Source organism: Myotis nattereri (assembly GCF_964212035.1).
Source record: "Myotis nattereri genome assembly, chromosome: 3".
In the NCBI taxonomy this organism is placed as follows: Eukaryota; Metazoa; Chordata; class Mammalia; order Chiroptera; family Vespertilionidae; genus Myotis; species Myotis nattereri.
In genome coordinates, this window is record NC_138077.1 from 197,356,404 (window position 1) to 197,381,027 (window position 24,624).

At 58.0% G+C, this 24,624-nt stretch overlaps 1 protein-coding gene across 1 annotated transcript; it reads left to right on the top strand.

The window, feature by feature from the left end:
• LAPTM5 (lysosomal protein transmembrane 5) lies at window positions 1-23,320 on the top strand. Its single transcript, XM_081088508.1, has 8 exons — window positions 1-397; window positions 14,946-15,039; window positions 15,715-15,791; window positions 17,127-17,255; window positions 17,936-18,058; window positions 19,824-19,919; window positions 21,525-21,617; window positions 22,851-23,320. The coding sequence occupies exons 1-8, from the start codon at window positions 314-316 to the stop codon at window positions 22,920-22,922; spliced, it is 768 nt and encodes a 255-aa protein (XP_080944634.1). The 5' UTR covers window positions 1-313; the 3' UTR covers window positions 22,923-23,320.
• Window positions 23,321-24,624: the final 1,304 nt, after the last annotated feature.

A 24,624-nucleotide genomic window follows, 5' to 3' on the forward strand; every position in this document is an offset into this window, starting at 1 on the left:
GCTTCTGAGGGTGGCGGTGAGCATCCAGCACACGGGATGGGCGAAGCTGCTCGAAAAGGTGGGCAGGTGCTGACGGTGCAGGGTCTGCCCTTCCCGGGAAGCCCCCTCTGGGAGTGGCAGGGGCCAGCTGCCTCCCCTCCCAGGCAGGCTGTGGCCCTTCCCAGCGGCCCCGCCCCATTGTGACAACCGGGCCCCTGCCTGTCTGAGGGGCAGGAAGGAAGTGAGGAGGGCAGCGGCAGCTTCCCCTTTTCTGTCCTGCTCTGGGAGCTGGGCTTCTTCCCCTCAGAGCCTCGGAGGAGGGGACAGCGGCACCATGGCCCCCAGCACGGCCGTCCGCCAGACTTGCTGCTGCTTCAATGTCCGCATCGCCACCACCGCCCTGGCCATCTACCACGTGGTGAGTGTGGGCAGGCCCAGGGCGGCCGAGGGAGTGTGTGTGTGTGTGTGTGTGTGTGTGTGTGTGAGGGGGTGGGGGGCTGGTCTCCTGAGCCCTCCAGCTGGACAGCCACTGACGGCCGCTGCTCACCACCTTTCTGTGGGCTCCTGCTTGGGTGTCAGCCTCCCTCCCTGTCCAAGGGGGGAAGGGGACCCTGTCGCAGCCGCCCGAGCAGAACAATGGTGGAAGGAGGGGTCCTTGTCACAAGATAACGTAACTCACACTCTCTCCGAAGCTCGGTCTCTCCCTCTGTAAAATGGGACAGGAAAGCAGCCACCAGGTCGACCGGGTGCGAACGGAACCCCAGAAGGGAAAGTGCTTTGGGAGCCAGGACTCTTGGGAGAAGCGGGGGCTGGGAGTGCTGCCAGGACATGGGGCCAGGCACAGGCATGGCCTGCTCTTCCCCGCCACCCGGCTAACCAGCGGGAATCTCTCTTTGTGCTCCTCGTGGGAGGAAGGAAGGAGTCCTCTTAGTTTACAGCTCGGCCAGCCAGGGCCTTCTCCTCAGGAAACTTGTGGCCTGTGCTAACGAACAGGGGGCTTGCTGAGTGCAGTCTCTCGGGGGGCATCCCGAGGGGGGAGCAGGCCCTGCGGTTCCACTTTGGAGGCTGGTGTGCACCTGCCTGGTGTGGAGCCTTGACTCTGGGGAAGTCAGAGCCCCCGGGGCCAGAGGCCCCCCATCTTAGTGGCTGAGGTCTGGGGCTCCGTTCTGTCCTATCCAGACCCCTCCCCCTCCCTCTCCCCCTTCCCCTCCCCACAGCTCCAAGCCATGCCCAGCCCCCAGGCCCAGGCACCTTCCTCCCAGGGTGACTCATGGCTTGTGGGGAACAGTCTCTCAGGAGCCTTGGAAGGGCTTCCTCAAAACCAGCCGCACCCGCACCCGCACCCGCAGGCTGTGGTGGGCTGCTCTGCCCTCAGGCCTGGCTGCCCCGCTTCCTGTTGAGGCGGGCAGGCCAGGCGGGCGCAGGAGCCCAGCCTGGGAGGGGTGATGATGCTCTTCAGTGCACACAGCCTCTGGATCCAGGTTTCTGGGTGCAAGTCCTGGCCCCCTGACTTGCTAGCTGTGCAGCCTGGGGCTGCCTGCTTAACCTCATGGAACTTCAGTTTCCTCCTCCAATGAATGGCCATCACAGCCACCTCTGGGAGGCCAGGCCGCTTGGGAGGGGCAGAGTGTTATCTCCAGGCCAGTGCCGCCTTGTGAGCAGGGTGTCAGACGGGGAGTGTGCTGCCCGCGCACCTGCAGTCAAGCCGCAGCCCCCAGACACTGGCTTGGGGAGGCGCTCTGAGGTCGCCCTGCCTGGCTTCTGCCAACGCAAGAGTGATTCTGAGCGAAGTGCCTGGCAGCCTGGCTGTCCCCTCACCGAGTCCTATGGCCCCTTCAGCTCTGAGGTTGGGCAACATCCTCGGCAGATCCCTGTGGTTCCGAGGAGGAGGCCCCGTGGGAGGCGGCCCCTGACCCTCACCCCGGCTCTGCCACGGGCCGGCTGTGTGACCCTGGACAAGCTTCTCTCCAGGCTCAGCTTCCCTTTGTACAATGAGGGGTGTGCAGGGGGTGTGGACTGGCTCGAGGTCTCAAACGCCAGCGCCTCCGGGGCCAGGCAGGTCATGGGAGTGCGTGTCTGGGGGGGTGCCTGGGCCCTGCTCCGGGTCCACGCTGGCAGCTGCTCTCTGTTTCCGCCGATTGTTGCCATGAAGGATTGTGGCCCTGGCGGGGGCTCTCCTGATGTTTAGAGAAGCAGGGAGCACAGCTTTGATGTCTTATCTTCTGATGGTGCCATGTTGGTGACTGCTTCAAGGTAAAAAGAAAAACAATCCCCGTGCAGGCCAAGCCGAACCCACCTGCAGGCCGCCTGGGCAGGAACAAACTCTGGGCTCTGTGATCTCAGGGTTTCTTCTGAGGTCCTCACCTGTACATGACGTCAGTGACATGACATACGTGACATTAAGTAATATCAGTGCCCGCCCACGGAGCAGGACGATCTGCGGGCAAACGATCAGGGAAGACCTCTGGGAGGTGGTGTCATTGGCAGAGGCATAGAGTTCAGTTGTGGGGGGTAGGGGTCGGGGAGAAGGGGTGTGCAGAGCTGTGGAGGCTGAAGGACAGAGGCTTGTGCAGGTGACACTACACAGACCAACCTGGCAGCTTCAGGTGGGGGAGCAGGAGGTAGGAGGGGCTGGGAGTGACAGCGAAAGAGTCTGGACTTTCACTGTTGATATTTGGGGCTGGAGAACTCTTGGTTGTGGGGACTGAACTGTCTGTTGTCAGTTGTTTAGCCGTATCCATGGCCACTGCCCACAGGATGCCAATAGCACCCTCCAGTTTTTAACCAAAAATATTTCCCAACATTGCCAATGTCATCTCAGTTGAGAAACACTTTATAGTGTGAGACATGGGGAGCCATGGGGTGTTCTAGAGTAGGAGGGATGAGTAGAAGCCTGGAAACCGTATGTCAGGCTCGAGCAGCCGTCTCTGGGCTGCGGTCCTTAGTGGATTCCAGTGGGAGCGGGTGTCCTCCTCCTGCCCCCTCTGTGACAGGGATGGGGGCGTCTCCTGGACCCAGCAGTCGGTGGCAGATGTGCTGTCAGGGCCTTGAACATCTGGATGGAAAAAGAGAAGCCACCACCCAGATGTGTCAACCACCAAGTTCGTCTTCATCTGGAGCCAGTCAAGGGTGACAACCCTGCATATTGAGAGCTATTCGTAGAACTGGGCCCTCTGGGGAGGGTTAAATCGGGCCCTTGGTGCCTTGGGTCGGCGTTACCCCCTATGGAGTCACGGGGAGCGTTATTACTGGAGGACCCTCCGGTGTCCGATGGCTGGAGGGCCTTCCTCAGGATTTCGCTGGGTTTGGGTAGAAGATTCGCTGGGTCACAGATGATTTCTAACCCAAACTACTCAGGTAGGGGAGTCAGAGGACTTGCTTAAAGTGGCCACGTTGGTCCTGGCTTGTCTGGCAACCCCACGTACGCCCTAAGTCAATGGTCGGAGGTGGGGAGCCCTGGAAGATCCTTCTGCCCAGATGTATGGCCCTCCCTGACCTTGAGTTCCATTAGAAGTGCATTGGCTGGGGGAGAGCTCACACCTGCTGTGATTTCAAGGCTGTAGCAACAGGACAGGGCGAGGAGGGGAGGACGCGCTGGCCCTGGTCCTCTCTGGGTGACAGGACTGTGCGCTCTGATGGTTCTCTGCTTTTCTCTATTCTCCATCTGGCACCACGGGCATGGCTGCTTTGAAAAAGAACCTTTTATTTTGGGATGGCTTGGATTCACAGAGCAGTTTTGAACAGAGGATAGAGTTTGTGGACACTCCACACCAGGTTTCCCTCGTTGCCAACGTCTTCCATTAAGAAGGCACGTTGGTCACAGTTATGAGTTGGTACCGTCCCGTTATTCACTGAAGTCCGTCCTTTATTCAGATTCCCTCCGCTGTCCCCCGATGCCCCCGTTCTGTTTCAGGGGCTCCTCCAGGCTCCCTTGTTGCATTTAGTCCTTAGGTTCCTCTTGGCTGAGACGGTGTCTCAGGTTTTCCTCGCTTGTGATGGCCTTGACAGTGGTGAGGGGGCCTGGCCATGCTCTGTATCGAATATCCCTCAGAGGGACTCGCCTGACCTTTTTCGCGCGGCTGGACTTGAGGGACGTGTTTTTGGGAGGAAGGCCGCAGAGGTAAAGTGCCTTCTCAGCACATCATCGCATCACATCGCTGTTGACCTTGATCACCTGGCTGCGTGCTGTCAACAGCCTTTTCCACGGTGAAGTTACTGTACCGCCCCCTCCCCCACCGCCGCCCTGCTCTCGTGGGAAGGAAGTCACTGTGCACAGCCCACACTCCAGGAGGGGGGAGGTGTGCCCCCCTCCCTGAGGGCAGAGTCGCTACATAAATTATTTTAAATTCCTCCTGGGACAGTTGTTAGCTCTCCTCGTTTATTATGTAAATAAAGGGCTGGTTGATGTTTTTATCAGCAGGGCCTCCTGGCTATTTATTTTATACTTTGGGTTATAATCCAATGCTACCTTGTTTATTTGGTTGCTCGAGTGTACGGCTTTTTAAATTGGGAAAAAAAATAAAGCAAGGCGGCCTCTGTTAGGCCAAGAGTCTCCAGTGAGTACAGATACATGTCTTCACTTTCCATGCCCGGCCCCAGGCCAGGCCCAGGCCTGACTCATGCCTGGCCGCTGCCCTCAGGGCTTCTGGTCTGTCCCAGAAAAACTGTGACTGTGACTTTGATGGATGACAGCGCTGGTTATGGGGTGCAGATGCGGGGTCCAAGCCCAGCCCCTGGTGGAGGCTGGCCTTCAGGAAAGGCTTCTTGGAGGAGGCCTGAGTGCTAAATCCGGGCAGGACTTCGCTCGGGGAAGTTGGGGAAGAAAGGGCGTGCCAGGCGAGGGAACAGCCTGAGCAAAGGCTTGGAGGTGGGAGACCATGTGTTGCCGGGACCTTATCAAGCTGGGCTGGAGGAAGGGGTGGCTGTGAGGGGTGGTGGTGGGAAGCGGTGGGACTGTTCCAAGGCCCTCGCTCCTTTCAGGCTTCATAGCTAAAATGGTGGACCTCTGCTTGGCCCAATGCTCCCATTTTACAGATGAACAAACAGAGGTTCTCTGTTCTTGTACCAGGTCCCCGGGGAGATGTGTGTGTGTGTGAGCAGGGCACACAGGTGTGTGGGATAAGCCAGACAGTGAACAAATGCACTCTTTACCTGGCTCACGGGCCAGGGGTGGCCAAGTATTTGGATGCCCTTCATTTCTTCTTTATGGTCCAGCTCACATGAAGCTTCTTCCTCCAGGACGCCTCTCCCCCCCCCCCCCGCCCCCTCCCCCCGCCCCGAATTTTTTCTTCTTTGAATTCCAGGGGCTCCTCTCTCTGTTCCGCTTTGAGATAGAAGAGATCACAGACTTGTCTCCATCACTTACTCTCGATGTGACCTGGACAGGCAGGCGTCTTTGCTGGCCGGGCCTCAGTTTCCGCATCCATTAAATGGGGCTAGCAGTCCCTGTCTCCAGGGTAACCGTTTCAAGGTATTGAGCTGATGTGGCCCCACTGGAGTGGGCGGCGGGAGCTGGCAGGCAAGTGCCCAGAGCTGTTCCTCAGAGCAGACCACAGAGGCCGCGCTCCTTTTCAAATCTCAGCTGTTCAGGGCCTTAAAATAGGCCCCAACGGTCAGACGGTGAAAGCCCCAGAAGAGGATCTGTTAGATTCTTTGCCTTCACGCCCGATGCCCCCGTGTGGGGCACAGAAGCCTCCACACCTGATGTCCCCATGTGGGGCGAGAGGCCTGGCTCTCTGGGCCCTTCCTGCAGGGGTGGGGAGGCGGGGCGGTATGTGTGTAGGATGGGGTCTCTGCCTCTCCCCAGCACCATGGCTGAGGAAACAAGTTGTGCTCCTCATCTCAGGGGTGTGCACCCCACCGTCCAGCTTATAAAACGTTGGAGGCCCACTGGGTGGCTGGACCCGCTAGGCCAATGGGAGAGGCACGCAGGGCCCGCTGTGGGCAAAGGGGGCTCTTCATGCTGCACCAGGTCTGCTGGGCTGAGTGACGATGTCAGTCACCTGTGTGAGGTGAGCCAGGCTGCCCAGACCCCAGCCTGGGCCTCATCCTCGCCCCAGCGTCCTGGTTCTCAGGCCCAAAGGAAGGGCAGGAAGAGGTTCTGGGAATGGCAGGCGGGTGGTGGTCCCAGTCGCCGGGGGTGGCCTTGGTTGGAGGGACTCGCCGCTGTCAGAAGGCCTCCGCTGGGGGAGGCACCAGCCTGGGAGAGGGTCCTCCTGATGCAGGGGCCAGGGCCGGCTCAGACTGGCCTGCGGCCGGAGGGCAGGGCTGGGGGGCCGCGGTTTCTCAGTCACCACCCTGTCCCCGAGCTCCCAGGAAGTGAGGCTGTCGTTTGCAGTGGGGGCAGTGGTCTGGAACTAGGACTTGGCTCTGAGGTCACAATGAGGCCTGTGTTGGTCTCCCAGGGGACCCTGCCTTGATGGAGGGGAAGGGGGGGCACAGAAGGCCCAGTGAGGCGTGCAGCTGAACAAGGAGCTGTGCAGAGAGAGCCTGCTGGCTCCCCGCCCTTCCAGTCCTCAGCCTGCGCCGGGGCCAGTGTGTCCCTTCCAGCCTCGGTTTCCTCCCCTGTCACATGGGGGTCAGTGACCATGACCTGCAGAGCCGTTCGGAGACTCCAAAGAAAGCAGGTGGCCGACACACCTGGCACCTAGTGAGCGCCCCACAAATGGCAGCTGCCACCAGAGCCCCCACTTGACAGAGGCGGAAACTGAGGCTCAGAGAGGCCGGGCTCTTCTGCGGCTCCAGACTGTGGTGGCGGAGGGGTCAGGGTGGGGGGAGCATCAGCTGTAATGTCCGGGAGCCTTGTCCCAATCGCTGTTTTCTTTGTAACAATCTTTACTGAAGTGCAGCTGACATGCGTATGACATTGGCTTCGGGCATTCAGCGAGTGTCTCTGCACGGCTGTGCCCATGATGCCGTCACCGCCAGGTGTCTAGCAACCGGCGGCCTGTCCCCGAGCGGAGTGATGGCGATGGTGCGACTGCGTTCCCTGCGCCCCACACCACGGCCCGCGGCTCGTTCGGGTTACAGCCGGGAGTCTGCGCCCCTTGTTCAGGGAACCTTGCTCTTACTAACACGGAGCCCTCAGGGGAAGACATGCCTCCCTTTCCCCTGCAAAATGCGGGCAAACAGTCCTGAGAGCAGAACCTGCCTCACAGGACGAGGCGAGGGTGAAGCGTGGGTGTCGGCGTTCAGAGGAGGACCTGTCCTCCCCTAAATGCTCAGCTGGGAGAGCAATGCCTATCGTCAGGGGGCGGGGGGCGGTTTGCTCTGAATGGGAACAGGGAAGTCATGGCTCACCATTAGCTAGATTGCGGGGTGCGGGCCACTTCCCTAGAAACCGAGAAGAGGAGGAGGACGGGGCTCAGGTCAGGCCCCTGAGTGGCGGCCATAGAAGGAGATTTGATGACCTACTCTCTGCCCGAGCATGTGGAGGCCCCTGGAAGTTACTGGGCCGGGAACTTGACCCTCTGCGCCCGTTCCTTGCCATTTTGCCTTCTTTCATCGGGGCAGGTCCGGAAGGGCAGAGGCCAGAGGGCAGAAAGCATGCCTCGCCGGGCTGCCGCAGGCCCCGCACAGGCTTTCCCAGGAGGCCCTGGGCCAGGGCTAGCCGCTCCCTGTCTGGGTGCTGCTGTCCCCTGTTCCCGGCTGCAGGTGGTGCACAGCGGTGAGCGTCGTCTACACAGCAAGCTCTGCGGTCCGCGGGCCTTTGTCTGAGTCGGCCTGCTGCCTGAGTGCTTCCCTCCTGTCCCTGCCAGACCCAGAGTCACGCCTTCGGAAAACCCTGTGCCCCCCAGCATCTCCCACATCCTTCCCCCAGCCCAGCCACACAGCAGCTACCGTTTCCTGGCCTACTGTGTGCCTGGCACATGGATCGCCCCAAGTCACAGTTCCCCAAGTGAAACTTCTTGCAGTTTCCTGAATGCATCTCACCCACGTTTGCTTTCTCTCCTGCCATCCCCTCTGCCTGAGCACCTTCCCATGCTCTTTGGGAGAAATTGTTAAGACTTACCGCCTCTCAGAAGCTGAAGCCCCCGCTGTCTCTGGGATCCGAGCTCCCAGCACCCACTCTGTCCCAGGAGGGCTCACAGCAGGAGGCTCAGCCCCAAAGGAGGGATCAGTCACTCTCTATTTTATTTTACTCTTGTAGACCTTTTATTGATGTGTAATTGACATATCATCAGTGCACATCTGGGTGAACTTCAACAGAGTGAGCACACCCGTGCAACCTCTACCCAAATAAAGAAATAAGATAGGACCAGCACCCAGAGACCCTAATTCCACACACCCCTGCCCCCACTACCCTGCCCCACTGACTTTCCCCAACATGCGAGTCCCCCTGGGCTGCACAGAGATGAGACCACACACATGCGCAATCGTGCAGCTCTTTTTCTCAGCTGTGTGTCTGAGAGCTTCCCCGCTGTTGCTATGTGCAGCGGCTCACCCCCCTGCCCTCGCCTGTCGAGTACTTTGCTTCATGGACACAGAACAGTGCATTTGCCTGTCCTGATGGGGGTGGGGAATGCTGCGTTGTTGCCAGCTTGTGGCAGTTACCAATAGAGCGGCCACTGCCACGGGGGCCTGGGGCCGGATGTCTACACACAAGTGCTTTTGCGGGCCATCCGTCCTCTGAATCTGTAACTTTGGGAACAGACCTATGTCGCCTCACCCACTCTCACAACCGTTCTACTCGCAGGGGGAGCCTTCGCTCTGTTCTGCAGACGCAGGGGCTGCGGCCCAGGCCCAGGGAAGTTAAAGCGGCAGGTGGAGGGGACGGAGATGGGAGGACAGTAGGCGGCAGCCCGGAGAGGAGCGGGCTCTGGGCAGGTGGGGTGGCCGCTCTGGGAGGGGGCGTCGCGATGGTATCTGGGCTGCTGGGGATGTGGTTGCGGAGATAATGCTGCAGGGGAATGGCCCCCACCCCGTGCCCCCTGATTAGCTGCGACAGGAAGTATGGGGTGGGGGCGGGGAGCTTCCTCCTGCCGCTGACGCATCTGGTTCTCTTCTCCTCCTTCCAGAAAACTTGGGGCGGGGGGTGCCCAGGGAACACAGGGTGAGCCTGGGAAGTTGAGAAGATGAGCTTCAGGCTGAGGTTGACAACAGTAATGATGAGGCCTCCCGGTGCAGGAGCCCTTCAGCCCCCAGGCCTCCCAGGGAGGGTCAGGCTGAGGACAGGAAAGGGTGTGCCCTGGGGGCCCGGTTTGCAGGCTGTGTTATCTGTGGGGGGCGTGGAGGACAAGCCTGGCCTGACTTCGCTCTCTTCGTGGGAAAGTGGGGGGACCATCGACCTCACAGACCTGTTAGGAGGAGGCAGAGACGTTCACGGGCGGGTTTGTGCCCTCGCACTGCTGGCACACGGCAGGGGCCCACTGAGGGTTGTCTCTGTCAAGTTTAGCCCCTGAAATCTCAGAGAGGGTGTCTCTGTCTGCTTCTGAAAGGCTGGCTTCTGCGCCCCCAGAAGGTCCAAGAGAGTGGGCCCACCTTCTAGAGAAGGAAGTGGCATTTGAACCCCAAGTGAAGGGGTGCAGTGTCCCCATCGTCTTCATCACCACCCCCATGTCACATGGCAAGGCTGTGTGTGTGTGTGTGTGTGTGTGTGTGAGATCATTGCAGTTAATCGCCACCCACCGGCGTCACCTTATCACCACCACCGTGGCCACATCCACTGTCACCTCTATAATCACCGCTCACATGATCGTTGCTGTGACCACCATACCAAACCCAGCGACACGCAAGCCCGTCCCCACCTCCCAGCACGGTCACCACTGCCGGCCCCACCCGACCACACTTCTTCCACTACATTCAGCTGTGGCCTCGCCTCCTCATGGCCGTGGCCATGTTCAGGAGTGCCCCGTCCCCCCGCAGCCCGATTTCCCTCTCCTCCTTCGAACCCCTGTGTTTCAGCTGAAGCCCTTGGTTGCTTCTCAGCCACCAGGAAGACAGACAAGCGTGTCCTGGCGTGCTGGCCACTTGCCCGCTGCTCCGCTTGGGGAAGTTGTGCTTGTGACTGAGAAAGAAGGAGCAGGGTGGGGGTGGGAGTGGGAACAGAAACCAGGGAGAAGCAGAGAGAAGAGGTAAAAAGGGGAATGGAGAGCGGGGGCGGCAGTGAGGGTGGTTGGCCACGGCCAGGACTGACTCAGTCACGCAGCCTGAGCCCTGACGAGGCCCCAGGAGGAGGGAGGCTGGTCCTGGCCCTGCAGCAGACTTCTGTGTGACCGTGGGCTGCTGGCTACTTCTCTCTGAGCCCCGTCTCCCCACCGGTATCATCTCAGGGAAGAGGCATTCCGGCCCAGTCCCCTGGACCTGCACTAGCAGGCTCCAGGCCTTTGCACATGCTAGTCCCTCTTCCTTTCCCTGCGGGAAAACGGCTCCTTATCCTTCAGGAGCATGCGCAAGCTTTTCCCATTGGTGAAGCCCTCCCAGATAGCGGTGATCACTCCTTCATCAGGGACCCCAACCCCTGTGTGTTCCTTGTCATGGCTCTGAACACACTGGTCACTTATCAGGTTCCCCCGGGGATTGTGACACCTGCCAACCAGGGTTGTGGCTTACCCAGGGCCTGGGCGTGGTCTGTGCTCAGAGAGAATTTACTGGAAGGGGAACAATGAAAACCCACACAAGCTAATGAACACTGACCCGCGTTGCTAGTTTAGGGAGTGCTGACTCTGTGCCAGCTGCCATTCGACCTGATAGTAACCTTACAAGGGCAGGTCCGGTTATTACACCCATTTCCCAGATGAGGAGACTGAGGCTTAGAGAGGTTAGTGGCTCACTTAAGGGCCTAGAACTCAGCTTAGGCCCAGGACCATCTGATGGCAGCACCCAGTTCTTAACCACATGATTTCCCCATGTAGAACTGAAGAATAGTGAGAGGGAAGATGCTATAATGGAGGAACAGTGGGTGAGGGAATGCTGCCTGCCTGGGCTTTGTAGGAGAAGCCCTGTTCCAGGAAGGTGTGGGTCATGGCCCAGCCAGGCCCTCAGAGCTCAGGGAGAGGGCAGTGCTGTGTCCAGGTGGAAACCGGGTGAGGGTAGCAGGCATGGAGGGAGGTGAGCAGAGCGGAGGGCCTGGGGAATCTGGGCTCCTGGGTTTTCCAGGCCACTCCCAGCAGATGCTGTAGGTAAGCCAGGCACTTTTCCGAAACTGCAAGCGACTTGGTTCCAGGCTTGGGTGGAGCAGTGAGGGCGGTCAGATGAGCAGGGAGCAGCTCCGGGCTGGAGCCTGGGTGTGATGCACCACAATTTGCAGAAGTTCCACTGCCCTGACTCTCTTGTGTTCAGTCGCCCCAGTGGCCCTGACTCTGCTCGTTGACCGGAGGGGACCACCGAGGCCAGGGAGGAGCCAGGACCTGGCTAGGGCCGGACAGCAGCAAGGCAGTGGGGAGGCCCCCTGTCGCGCTCTAGCTGCTGTGTCCTGAGCTCTGAGTCTCCGGGGCGGGCGAGGATGGGCAGAGGGTTGGTGGCACCTGGAGCTGGGCCCCGGAGCAGCCACTTGGCCCTGAGGGAGCCCTGGGCCCTGGGAGCACAGGTACCAGGGTTCAAATCCCAGCGGGGCTGCATGACCCAGAGCATCTGATTTCTCTTCTCGGAGCCTCCACTTCCTCATCTGTAACGCTGGGAAAATGTTGCCCTTGCAGCGTTTGGCAGTTTGTGGTGCAAACCTGTGAGCACGGATCTGAGCACACCAGTAGTTGCTCAATAAATGTCAGGTTCTCCCTATCCCTTCTAGGTTGCGGAGTCCCCTCTCTTTCTCCCGGGTTGGGGACGGGTGCCTTTGTTGAAGGTTAGGGGTCCGCGGAGGGTCTGAGTCAGGCCCTGAGGTTGCTTGGCTCTGTGACCTGGGTCTGGTTCTTGCCTTTTGGAGCCTCAGGGTTTTCATCTGGTGAAAGGGGACGGAACCCTCTCCTCCACCCCCTGGGTTTTCCAGGCCGCTCCCAGCAAATGCTGTAGGTGAGCCAGGTACTCAGAGAGGCTAGGTGGCCTGCCCAAGGACACACAGCAAATGCCGCTCGTACTGGAATGCTGAGAAGGTGAAATGGGTGAAGATGGGGGGCGCACCATCTCGCAGGGTGTCCTGCTCTGGTGCTCGCTGCTGCGTCTTACACAAGCTGCGGGAGGGGGAGGGGACTCCAGAAGGAAGAGGAGACAGGCATCCCTCTCTGACTCCACTGAGGCGCTGACATGGGTGAGGGGACCGGGAGCAGGACTCACAGAGCCAGAGGCGGGGGATGCTGGGAGGACCATGGAGAGGGGGTGAGAATCAAACCCTTCAGCCTCGGTGTGAATCCTGGCCCTCCAGATGACAAGCTGGGAAGCCTGGGACCTCTCTGAGCCTCACCGTCCTCATCTTTGAAACGGGGGTGGGAGGATTAGGCATCGTCCCTTCACTGGGCGGTGGGAGGATCACTGGGACGGTGTGAGTGGCCCACAGTGGAGTCAGGTTGTACAAACGTCCCTTCCTTACCTCCGGGAGGGGTGATTGGGGTGCTAATGGCAGGATTGCAGGCCTGGTGGGGAGGCACCAGGACAGCACTGGGAGACTTCAGTTCCTTCTGTCCCCAACTTGCTGTGTGTCCTTGGGCAGGCCACCTAGCCTCTCTGAGTTCATAACACAAGCAGAGGGAGCTTATAAAACAAGCGGACCAGGCTCTTGCCAGCACCTGGAGGCTGAGACGGTCTGATTCTGAGCTTCGTTCCAGATCTCAGACAAGCCTGGGTTCTCGGGACTTCGAAAAGCCTCGTGTGCCGCACCTGGATGGGGGACGGTGTCTTCCGTGGAAAGTTAGGGGCCTTTCTAAGCCCAGCTGTGAGTCATCTGTGCTCTGCCTGCACACGCCCAGGAATGGGGGGGCTCTGCTTGCACCTCACGGGGCCCTGTTCTCTGCTCTGTCCTAGACCGAGCTGTCGTCTGCCTCCCTTTCTCTTTCTTTCATTGAAGGTGAAACTGGGAGGAGAGGGGCTGAGGAAGCAGCGTTTCTCTCTCGGGGCTGTTTCCTATGGGTGCCAGCCGTAGGCCCCGCCATGTCTGCCTTCCGCTCTGGGCCGCTCTCACCTTCCTGGGGAGACAAAGCCTCTTTGGTGACCCAGGTGGAGGGGCAGCTGGAGCGAGCTCCCGGCCGGCCCCTGGCCCCCGCTCCAGGTGCTGCCTGACCAACCCTGTAAGCTCACATGCGTCCCTGAGAAATCAGCCCAGAGCAGGTGGTTTGCCCCAAGCTCAGTTCTTTGCAAACACAATGCACTGTTTTCCTTCCTGGACCGGGGATTGCCATTTGCCCATGAGAAAGCGGAGAGGTGAAGTGACTTGCCCAGGGTCACACAGGGACCTGGATTCAGGCCCATCCCTGTCTCACTCTGGAGTCCAGCTCTGCATTACTCCTCTGCGCTGTCCCTTCCTGCCCCGCGGAACAGGATGTGACATGGCAGAGAGACCCACCGAGACCTGCGTCTGAGCTAAAACAACCACACAGTCAGCAAGGGGGAAACAGATGGTGGTGCCGGGTTGCCTGTCAGCTGAGCATGAGCTGCCAGGGCAGGGCTGCCTAGAAGCCGATCTAAACATAGGCCATATCAATAGAGGTAGGACACCTACTGCGCGGAGGAGATGTCTTGTTCTCATTGTGGGGGGATGGAGCCAGAGGATGGTGTGAGTGGTGGGGGCAGGGCAGAGGCCTGCCGCAAGGACACAGACAGGACATTCTGAGTTCCCCGTGGCTGGGAGCATTTGAATAGAGGCTGTGCAGCCAGGATTCCTGCGTTGGAAGGTGGAGGGCATGGGCAAGGTGACCCCCAAGGTCCTTTCAAATTGCAGTCTTGTGGCTGGACTTCCCCAGTTGCTTGGGCCACCTCAAGATGTGCCCTTCTCCATTATTCTCTGCCGGGGTCCCCTGAGGGGATGGAGTTCATTAGTCCGTCCATCCATCCATCCATCCATCCAGTCATCTATTCATTTATTCACCAAATAAAACAGCCAGAGCAGTGAACAAGAGAGACACAGCAGCCTATAGTCCAAGGGGGATAACCATAATAATGATAGAAAACAGACTAAGTGCTTGGATCCGCCAGCTCTGTGAGTGAATTACATCTCATTTGGCCCCAATGCAAACCTGTGAGGCAGTTTTGTTCTTGTCCTCATTTGGCAGATGGGCCAGGAGGGATGGGTTTTGGGGGGCACCGCAGGGGGTTCATGGGTCAGATGCTCCCAGGCCTGTGTTGATGACTCCGTGAACCTGAAACTCTCTGGTGCTCAGATGCTGAGACCAAGATCCCATGATGTCCAGTGCCTGTCGTTAGAAAAGACCCAGTCTCAGCCCCCACCTTCTCTCCAAGGCTGCCCTTCAATAGTCCCAGGTACCACTTTAATGAGAACATGGGTCTAAGGCAGCGGTTCTCAACCTGTGGGCCGCGACCCCTTTGAGGGTCGAACGACCCTTTCACAGGGGTCGCCTAAGACCATCAGAAAACACATATATAATTACATATTGTTTTTGTGATTGATCACTATGCTTTAATTATGTTCAATTTGTAACAATGAAAAGACATCCTGCATATCAGCTATTCACATTACGATTCATAACAGTAGCAAAATTACAGCTATGAAGTAGCAACGGAAATAATTTTATGGTTGGGGGTCACCACAACCTGAGGAACTGTATTCAAGGCATTAGGAAGGTTGCGAACCACTGGTCTAAGGGCCTCCTAAGGTAGCTGCGACAGTGCCCGCCCTTTACAGAGGGGGAAACTGAGACCCAGAGAGGTTACGTAACTTGCCCCAGCTCACTCAGCTGGGAAGAGGAAGACCTGGATCATGAGCTTGCACAGGCCACGCTTTGAATCAGGATCTCAACTGACCTGCCCCTCCATCTCCTCCGGGACCCTCCTCACGGCCCCGACTGCACACCCGTGAGGAGGGAGAGGCTGGGGGGGAGCGGTGCAGACCCCGGCTGACTCCTGTTCTGTTCTGCCCCCAGATCATGAGTGTCTTGCTGTTCATCGAGCACTCCGTGGAGGTGGCCCACGGCAAAGCCGCTTGCAAATTCTCCCAGACGGGCTACCTCAGGATTGGTAGGTCCAGGGGACAAGCAGGGAAGGGGAGGGGATGGGGCCCTGGCAGGGGGCAGACTGGCTGGGGTTTGAGGCCTTGCCACTTCCCCTCTTTGAGCCTCAGATCTTTCATCTGCACATGGGGCTATTCCACCCGCCTGGCCCGGGTCCCCAGGTGTGGGCACGGATAGGATGGCGCTTTACAAACCTAACCAGCTTAGAAGGTGACAGCAGGACTCCCCTGCTTACACTGCCAACGGCTGCCCATCACACGAGAAGAAAAGTGTGAATGCAGCCCCTGCCAGCCTGCTGGCCACAGGGGTCACTTGAATCTCCCTCCCAGCTTCCTCCAGGCTCCCCTGGCTCCCCGAGCCCCAGCTGCCCTGACCACACCTTGTCTCAGGCCCCTGCCTGAACGCCTTGTCACTCAGTTCACAGGCCAACCCCTCGAGGCCTTTCCAGTCCTCACCCTGGTTAAAGCAGACCCGGCCTGCCCTCCCCCACCTCAGCTGTGTCCCCCGAAATGCTATGTTTGCATCTTTGTAGCCTCTTAAGACTGAGAGCTACTGAGGGTGGGGCCTGGGCTTCTTTGTTCACTGTCATGCTCCCACACCAATGGTTCCCAAAGTGTGGTCCTTGGAGCCTGGCGGGGTTCCCGGGCACCTCTGGTCCCTCACTGCTCTCCTTGCCTCTCAGCTGACCTGATCTCCAGCTTCCTGCTCATCGCCATGCTCTTTGTCATCAGTGTGAGCCTGCTGGTCGGTGTGGTCAAGGTGAGAGCCCTGTTGGGGAAGGGGATGGGGGGGCGGCCAGGACTTGGGGAGCCCCAGCTGCCCTCCTACCCTCTCCTAGTCACACCCACTGGGTGGGCAGAACTGGCTGCTGAGACGTGGGAGGTGGGTATTTTGGGAGACCCCACCTATACCCTAGAAATCTTCACTGGTGACCCACATCCTTTTATAATGCAAACGGAGGCAGGGAATTTCAGCAGAGAAAAGAGGAAGAGCGGTTTGGAGGAGTGAGGAGGGGGGAGAATGCGGAGGGCTGTGTAATTCGCAAAGAGGAGCCAAGGCAGAGGGGAGGGTGTGGACGCGGCCAGCTCAGTTCCATCAGGGAGTGGATGAGACAGCGAGGCTGTGGCTCAGCCTCCCGCCAAGAGGAACCGCTGCCCCTCGGCCCCAGGGAGGCGGAAGCAGGACCGGAAGCAGGACCTTCCCGGGCAGACAGTGGCCTGGCACCCTCAGGACGGGACAGGGAGCCACAGTGTGGTGCCAGGTTGGAATGCTCCCACCTTGCATGAGGCATCACCATCGCCCCCTGGCTAATGCCAGCTCCCAGCCCTGCACCCCAGCGATGGGCTCCCCCTTGTGCAGGGTGGCGCCCGGGGGGTTACGCAGAAAGGCAAAGGGCCAGGTGACAAGAAGGGACCAGGTCGTCCCCGGAGGCTCTGAGACTCAGCCTGGGCTGCTTTGGCCACCTCCTGAGCGATTGTAGACAACCACATGAGAAACCAAAAACCACCTTTTCTGTGATCTTGTCCCACCTGTGGCTTCCGAGGTGGTCCAGGCCCCACAAAGGTCACTGCTTTCAGTTGAAGGAGAGGGAGCTCAGCCTCCGCCTTCCCGGGCTCCCACCGTGGCTGAGCGGCCCCAGGAGCGCCTGTGCAGGCAGGCCTTCCCCCCTCAGGGCCTTCGCGCACGCTGGCTCCTCTGCCTCCACTACCCTCCCCCTTTCCATCCTTTCACATCTACCTGGTGTCCCCTCCTCCAGGAAGTCCTCTCTGATCCCTTCTCATCTATGAAATGGCCCATCCTGGTTGAGTTCCTGAAGGGGAATTGAGTCGAACCTGCTCCTAGCGCCCCGGGGCACTTCCCTCTGTAGATGGGGACTGTTCTGTGTCTACCGGACACCAAGGCTCCTTGCATTCAGGGCCAGGGTCTTGCCTTCTCCCCGTCCCCAGAGTGTCACTCAGGGGACAGCACGCGGAGTCACGGGGGATGGGAGAACTTGGGATGGGAGGGAGCTGCCGTGAGTGGGCGCCCGGGGACACCAGGCTGCTCCGGGAAGTGTGCAAGGGACGCCCTGACCGTGCTGGGCCCGCCTTTCAGAACCGAGAGAAGTACCTGCTGCCCTTCATGTCCCTGCAAATCATGGACTACCTGCTGTGCCTGTTCACTTTGCTGGGTTCTTACGTGGAGCTGCCTGCCTACCTCAAGTTTGTTTCCCGGAGCCAGGCTGTGAGTACCCAGCCCCAACCTCAGCTCGCCCAGCCTGGGGAGGCGGGAGGGGCTTAGGCAGAGACGGGGAGCCCCCGGAACCCCTTCCTCGTTGGTGACCTTCAGCAAGTCCCTGAGAAGAGCATCCCAGAGTTCCTTGTTCTGTGCAATGGATCTGGGATTCCCGTCTGCTCACTAAGCCCAGGCAGCACGGACTGAGGAAAGTGTACAGAGGGTGCCAGCCAGGCTGCGTCCATAGCAGGGGAAAGGGCGCAGCCCCCCTTCAGCCCGGCCCGGCCTTGTCCCTCCTTGTAGCCAAGTTCTAAAGAGAGAGGAAGACGGTTAGAGCCACGCTGAGCACACACAGCGGGATGTCCTTGATGGCTGGCGCCACTCACTGAGGTGGCTCCCAAAGCTGCTTTCCATACTTTCCCTGCAACACTGGGGGGCTGTGCTGTGGAAGGGCCCTGGAAAGGGGGCCAGGACCCTGGCTCTGGTCCCAATGTCTGCCACCCGCCCCTGGCACCCACATCTGAGCAATGGGCACCCATTTCTGTCTGGGTACAGTGGACTAGCGGGCTGCTGTACCCTGTAGCCCAGACAGTCTCTCGGGCCGAGGGCCCTCCACGTGCCCCAGAGGTCGGGGCCTCTGGTTGGGGGTTAACTGTGGCCTGTCTGCCTCCTTGTCTCTGTCCCCTAAGAACCCCTCCAAGGTCCCAGTGATGACCCTGCAGCTGCTGGACTTCTGCCTGAGCATCCTGACCCTCTGCAGCTCCTACATGGAAGTGCCCACCTATCTCAACTTCAAGTCCATGAACCACATGGTAAGTCCGGGCCCAGGGCCCGCGCCTGTCGCTGGCTGTGTGGCCTTGAGCACGTTGCTTCCCCTCTCTGTGCCTCAGGGCTTAGGCTGGGCTGGGCTCCCGAGAAGTGGAGTGTGGGAGGAGGGTTCTTTTACGAGTGATTTACTGAGGGGTAGTGCTCGGGAAGAACCTAGAGAAGGAGAGGGAGGCAGGGTAGACCAGGGAAGCAGCCAGGCAGCCATGTGGCTTTAGGAGCAGCCCTGCCCCACCCCAGAGGGAGCCCTGCAGTGTGAATTGCACCACAGAAGTAACACAATCTTTTTATTATTGCCTGACCAATTCTCCCCAAACACAGTCACTTAAAACAATGGCTGCTCCTTATCTCACTCAGCTGCTGGGGATCAGGACTTTGGGAGGGGCTTAGCTGGGTTGTTCAGATTCAGGGTCTCCCATGAGGTCCCAACTGGGATGGGGATGGGGCTGCAGACGATGAGGGCTTGGCTAGGCCTGAAGGATTCCCCACCAAAGATGGCTTACTCATGTGTCTATCAGCCCTTTGCCTCCATCCCGCAGCCTGTGTACCATGGATAAGGCGCTTGAGCATCCTCATGGCATGGCTGCTGGCTCTCTCTCCCCTGTGAGTGTCCCAGGGGCAGAGCAAGGAGAACACTGCTCTCTCGGAGGTCACCCTCACCTCTGCCACCTTCTGTTTTCCGAGAGAAGGGAGGCCCTAGGTCTGGCCTACACTCGAGGGAGGGGAAATGAGCTCTGCGTTTTGAAGGGGGGAGTGTCAATGACTGTGTGCACACATGTGCAAACGCTATAGAGTAAGCATGTCAAACTCAAAGGCTAACACGGGCCAAAGAAACAAGGTGTAAGTTTATGTGGGCCGCAAAAAAACAAAAGCTTCAATTTTCATAGAAACATAGGTTCATTTCGATAGAGACATGCTGAACACAAAGGGCTGAAATAAACGAGTAATCGTCAACATAAAACAATAGAACATTTTAATAAAAATTAATATTTTTTCTTGAACATGAACTTACCAGGCACTGACTAACTGCACAAATTAACCTATTTTTCTTGTTCTCTGAAAGCGAAATATTTCCTGTTGCGCACACCAAACAAATCAGTACAAGACTAATGACGTGGCCATCGGCTGCTAAAATATTCGCTGCTGGTATTAGTGGAGAGAAATGGTGCGCCTGCGCGTAAGAGAAATGAATGCAACACGATTACAGTCATCAGTCATTAGCGAACGCTGTAGCTCGTTATTAATAATTACATTTAACAGGATACTGTAAAAATTAAGTTATGAAGTTTTCATTAAAATGTTCTTATGTACCGTTATATTGCCAGGGCCGCAAAAATACTCGTTGTGGGCTGCGAGTTTGACATGCTTGCCGTAGAAGCTTATCCCACTGTGAGCAGCAGCCTGGCACCAGTTAGTCCTGCTGTGAGCTGCCCCTAGGGGAGGGGGCGATTCAGGATTAGGTGGTTCTATCAGCCAAGACTGCTCTAGAGAAGGGCACGCCCACCGCCAGCAGGGGTGGGGGGTGCACCGCCAGGTAAGGGCCAGCTGGGCCGGCAGGAGCTGCATCTGCTTCTCTTGGTTTGCTCCCCTGTCACAGGGGCTGATGGTGAGTAGCACCTGCCTCCCAGGGCCCTTGCAGGACCAGCCAGGGGAATGGCTGTGCCACACGTGTTCCTGCGTGTGCGGCGAGCAGGTTTGTGGTTCCTCTACGTGTGGCCAGAGGCACTGACGTGGCCCCCACATCTGTTGCAGAATTACCTCCCCAGCCAGGAGGGAATGGCTTATAACCAGTTCGTCAAGATGATGATCATCTTCTCCTTCGCCTTCATCACCGTCCTCATCCTGAAGGTGAGCGGCGCCTGCTCCGTGGCTCTGGGAGGGGCGGCGAGGCCGGGGTGCTATTTGGAGGCGGGGAGGGAAGTTGGGGTGGTCAGACCAGAGGGCAGAGTCCAGCTCAGGTCCCAGTCCCTAGAGAGATGGTGGCCAACAGGAGGATGGAGAGGCAAGAAAACTCTGCCATCTGAGGGGGTCACGGAAACCAGGGCGATTTCCTTGGAGGAGAGATGGCTCCAGGGGCACATGATCGCAGTCTCCAGATTCTCGAAGGACCCTCACGGGGACTCGGGAGGCCGCACTGTGGCCTGAAGCCACGGGGAGGCTGACGTTGACTCAACGTCAAAGGGCTTTCAAAAAGCGTTCTGATCGGATGGTGAAAGTAACACACACTCAGCGAAGGAACTGGGAAGCTGCGGATGAGCAGGAAGAAGACGAGGGGCCCCTCGTCACGCTCAGGGGCCAGCCCCGCGTGACCGGCATTCCCTCCCTGCCTTTTGCTGTGGGTGGGTGTGAGCAGATGTCGCTGCCCCTGTCATCAGAGGCCCCGAGCATCTCGGGCCTCACCTAATCCCACCTGGAGGACAGAACTGCCCTCCTGTCACCTCTCCTCAAAGTCCAAGCGCATGAGAGATGTGCACCGAGAACCTTCCGGAAGGCTCGGAGGAACCAGCGTGGGGGTTTACAACTTCCCAAACCCCACCATACAACCCGGTCCCCCACCCCTCTCCTCCTTGGATGGGGGTTCTCTCTGGGCCCCCTCACTCTGCCTCACTGGCCTCCCTCCACTTACATGATTTTTCCCTGGCCCTTCATACTTCATTTTTTTTTTTTTTTTTTGCCATTGATATTTTTTAAGAGAGAGTGGAAGGGGGGGAGGGAGGCGAGTAGAGAGAAGCATTGATGAGAGGCACATTGATTGGTTGCCTCCCGCACACCCTTGGACCAGGGCCAGGGCATGCATATTTCATTCTTTTGTAATTCATTTCATTGATTTGTGCCTCCTCTAAGTCCCCATCGTGAGACTCCAGGAAGCAGGCGACCTTCCAGCCGACAGGACCCCTTCTCCTTCCTCAGGGGGCAGAGAGGGAACTGCTGGCCGCTGTGCCTTCCTTATGCCCCTGGGACGTCTCTCCCGCCCCGGGAATCATCTCCCCAGGCCTTCCTTCCACTGCTGAGAGAAGGCAGCTGCTTACCACACCTGAGAGGGAGACACACCTGCACGTATAAGTTTCTGCACTTACAAACATGGGATGTTATGCTTACACTGGTTTGTCATCTGCTTGGCCATCTCAGGAGGCAGTGAGCTCCCAGGCCCCCGGGGTGAACAGGGGGGTCTGCAGGATATTGGCAGGGGCTTGAGGGTGGCTCAGCAGCTTCCCAAAAGCCCCTTCCTGCGCTGAGTCTGTGGGGTAGTGACAAGGGGGACCCCTGGAGTACTTAGGACTGGCAGGTGAGGCCCCCCTCAACCAGAGAGGGGTCTGAGCAGCAGCAGCAGCAGCAGGATGCTGCCTTCTGGGGTGAGCTGGGGCTCCCCAGGAAGCTCCCGGCACCTGTCTCAGGCCTGCTGGGGCAGTAAGGAGGGTCAGCCTCACACAGCCTGGCCTGGGCCTTTTCCAGGTCTACATGTTCAAGTGCGTGTGGCGATGCTACAAACTCATCAAATGCATGAACTCGGCCGAGGAGAAGAGCAGCTCCAAGATGCTGCCGAAGGTGAGCCTGGGGGGTGCCGGGGAGTGTTGGCTCTGCCACTCACTGTCATTTGGGGAGGTCTCTCTCCCTCGCTGTGCCTCAGTTTCTCCGCTTGTAAGATGAGGGCTGGCCCAGAAGAACTCTGAAGCTCTCTGGTAATCCAGGGTTCTTTCATGCAGGCACGCATCCAGTACTTCCTGCCTCTTACTCTTTGTTGGCCTCATATTCAACCCCGGGGGTACCGAGAAAACTAAGACGGCACCCCATTCTAGAGGAGGGTATAGTCCAGAGTGAATCTAGACGCAGAAATCTGATTGCAGCTCAGTGTGGTGTACAGGGGCCATGGGAGCAGGGGAGGCGGCTGGTCTCATCCGGGGTGTCAGGGAAGCTTCCTGGAGGAGGGGACATTTGACCAAGTCTTAGACTGTCAATGGGGTCAGGTTAGCTGGGAAAGGTGCCCTTCGCAACAGCTGGTAGGAGAAGTGATGGGAAAAGGGCAGCTGGTTTAAATGACTTGGGGCTCACTTTCCTCATCTGTAAAATGGGCATTGCACTAGTCATGACTTTTTTTGGTTACAAGTGGCAGAAAGCCAACGTAATCTGACTTAAAAAAGAAAACGTATCAGTTCACAGAACCTGAAAGTCACTTCTCTGCTCTCCGCTCCTGGAGGTCAGGACCCCCTTTCACCCAGGTCTGTCTGGCTGAGTCTCGACATGCAGATGCGATCTGATCCTTCCCATCTTTTGAATCTCCTTTCCTCAGTGCGGGCTCCATTTTCAGGCAGCGCTTTCCTCATGGTGGCAAAATTGCTGCCAAAATCCCCAGGCTGCCATCCCATCCGTTCAGCAACCCCAGCAGAAAGGCAGTCCCAGAAGCAGGTTAGATTGGACCAGCTTGGGGCACAAGCCTATGCCCAAACCAGTGATTATACACAGCCTGGGGGATGAAATTCTAGTTTGAGGGGCCCCGTCCAGGTCATTTGTCCACCCGCTCCATCTGAGGGATGGGGCCAATTCTTCTGGAAGCAGATGGATTGAGAACGTTTTCCCAGGGAAAATGTGTGTGTCATCCAACACGCAGGGGGCTTGATGCAGAGACAAGCCTGTTCACCACAGGAGCAGAAATGGCACCTGTGGGGTGCATGCCAGGCCCGGCACATAGTAGGTCCACCAGGTGCGCCAGCCACGGCACCCTTTGGTCAGAGGTGTGGTTCCTTCTGGCCAGTCCTCAGCCCTCATCTTTGTCCCTCCCAGGTGGTCCTGCCGTCCTACGAGGAAGCCGTGTCTCTGCCCCCCAAGACGCCGCCCCCCTACTCCGAGGTGTGACGGCGCCAGGCCCAGTCCTGGTGCTGGGAGGGGCGGAGCTGCCTCGCAATCCGCTCCTTCTTCGCTTTGGTGGCCCCTGTGCCTGGGAGAGCCACCCAGCCAACTTCGGGACAATCTGCTTGTGTACCCCTCGCTGGCCTGCTGTTCCCGGGGGGCCTGGGAGATGCTCACAATGGGGTCAACCCTTTAGGCTAAAGGACTCCTTGGGTCTCTCAGAGATTTGCTCTAACAACACTTGGCTTATTTTGATCAGCTTTGATGTTTGTTTAAACAAGTGGTCATTCTAAATTCGTTGAGTTTGGTTAAATAACTTTCAGTTTGACCAGTTGAACCAAGTGGCTGACGAATGAAAACACACACACTTGTCAGTTCAGTAAAATAATTTGGTCAAACAACAACAGTCCGTCGCACTGATTTGTAAGTAGTCAGTTCACACAGCAATTTCCTGAAGTAATCATCAATTAGTCCCCCCCCCCCCAAATCCATATGTTCAATTTCTTCAAATAGCTTGCTTAAATAATGATTGAGTCAGCTAACCCAGTCAATTTAGGATAGGAAATAACTTCAGTAATAAAATGTCAGATAATCCAATCCAATCCAATAACTGGCTGCCCACTCTGGCCAATTCCGAGTGGCCGAATAATTGTTAATTCAAATGAAAATTCAGACAGTTGCCAAACCATCACTCAATAGCTAGTGCCAGGAAACAGCAGTAACTTTGGTCATCGGACAGTCCTTCGAACACACATTGTTTTGCTTAAGAGTTACCATCGTCAACGATCAGTCACACGTGGTCAGGGCAGACACACAGCAATGGGCTCCGTGAAATGGGTCGTCTCGACCACGGTCACCTCTAGTAACCAGCCACCAGGCCATTCCTCAGCTCAGTCCCTCCAACGCCCATCTGTTTGTAAGTGACCCGGTTCTGCCCGATGCTGTGGTCAAGCAGAAATTCAGCCTCGAAATCAGGCAAATCTATTTGTTGGACTAAACCCACAGGTTAGTTCAGTCAACACAGGCAAACCCTTGTGGGTGCAGACCGTGCCGTGGGGGCTGGTGTTGGTGGTGCCGTGGGGAAGGTTTGGGTCCAACACCCCCTCTTTTGCTTGCTTCCCTGAGGACGGGGGTTCCCGAGGGAGCTGACCCAAAGGTGGAGATAGGGCCACAGGGGCAGGCTCTCCGGGTGTGTTGGGGGGTGCAGAGGAGAGGGCGGTGCAAGAGGCTCTGCGCCAACACCTCACCAAATTGCTTTGTGTGTGACTGGGAAGAAGCTCCAATAAAGCAGCAACATGCTTCTCTTGGGCTGATGTGGTTCCTCAAATATGGAGTAGGCGTGGCTCCATCACCCTCAACACACACACACACACACACACACACACACACGCACGCACGCACGCACGCGCGCGCACCTGTTCGTTCCAGAGACTCACAGGGGAGCATGTCCAGCTGGGGAGTGTCATGACTTGGCACTGTTTCCGATTACAAATCATGGGCCATGTAAACACCATGATGTATCCCAGGTAAGGTGGGAACTCCACGCACCTGGAGAGCACCCACCCCAATCCAGTGCTCACTGGGGGTGTTGCGATGGGTCAGACTTGCCTCCAGTTACCCACAGTGTAGGGTGGATGATGACAGACCCATAACTAATTATAATAGTTGGAGGAACAGCCAAGACCATGACAGGGAAAGTCCGAGGGGC

Bases quoted from the DNA above. Each gene is read 5' to 3' on its own strand.
- LAPTM5 (XM_081088508.1), top strand. From the start codon at position 314: ATGGCCCCCAGCACGGCCGTCCGCCAGACTTGCTGCTGCTTCAATGTC. The intron at 15,040-15,714 runs GTAGGTCCAGGG...CTTGCCTCTCAG, and splicing joins GACGGGCTACCTCAGGATTG to CTGACCTGATCTCCAGCTTC. The intron at 19,920-21,524 runs GTGAGCGGCGCC...GGCCTTTTCCAG, and splicing joins TCACCGTCCTCATCCTGAAG to GTCTACATGTTCAAGTGCGT.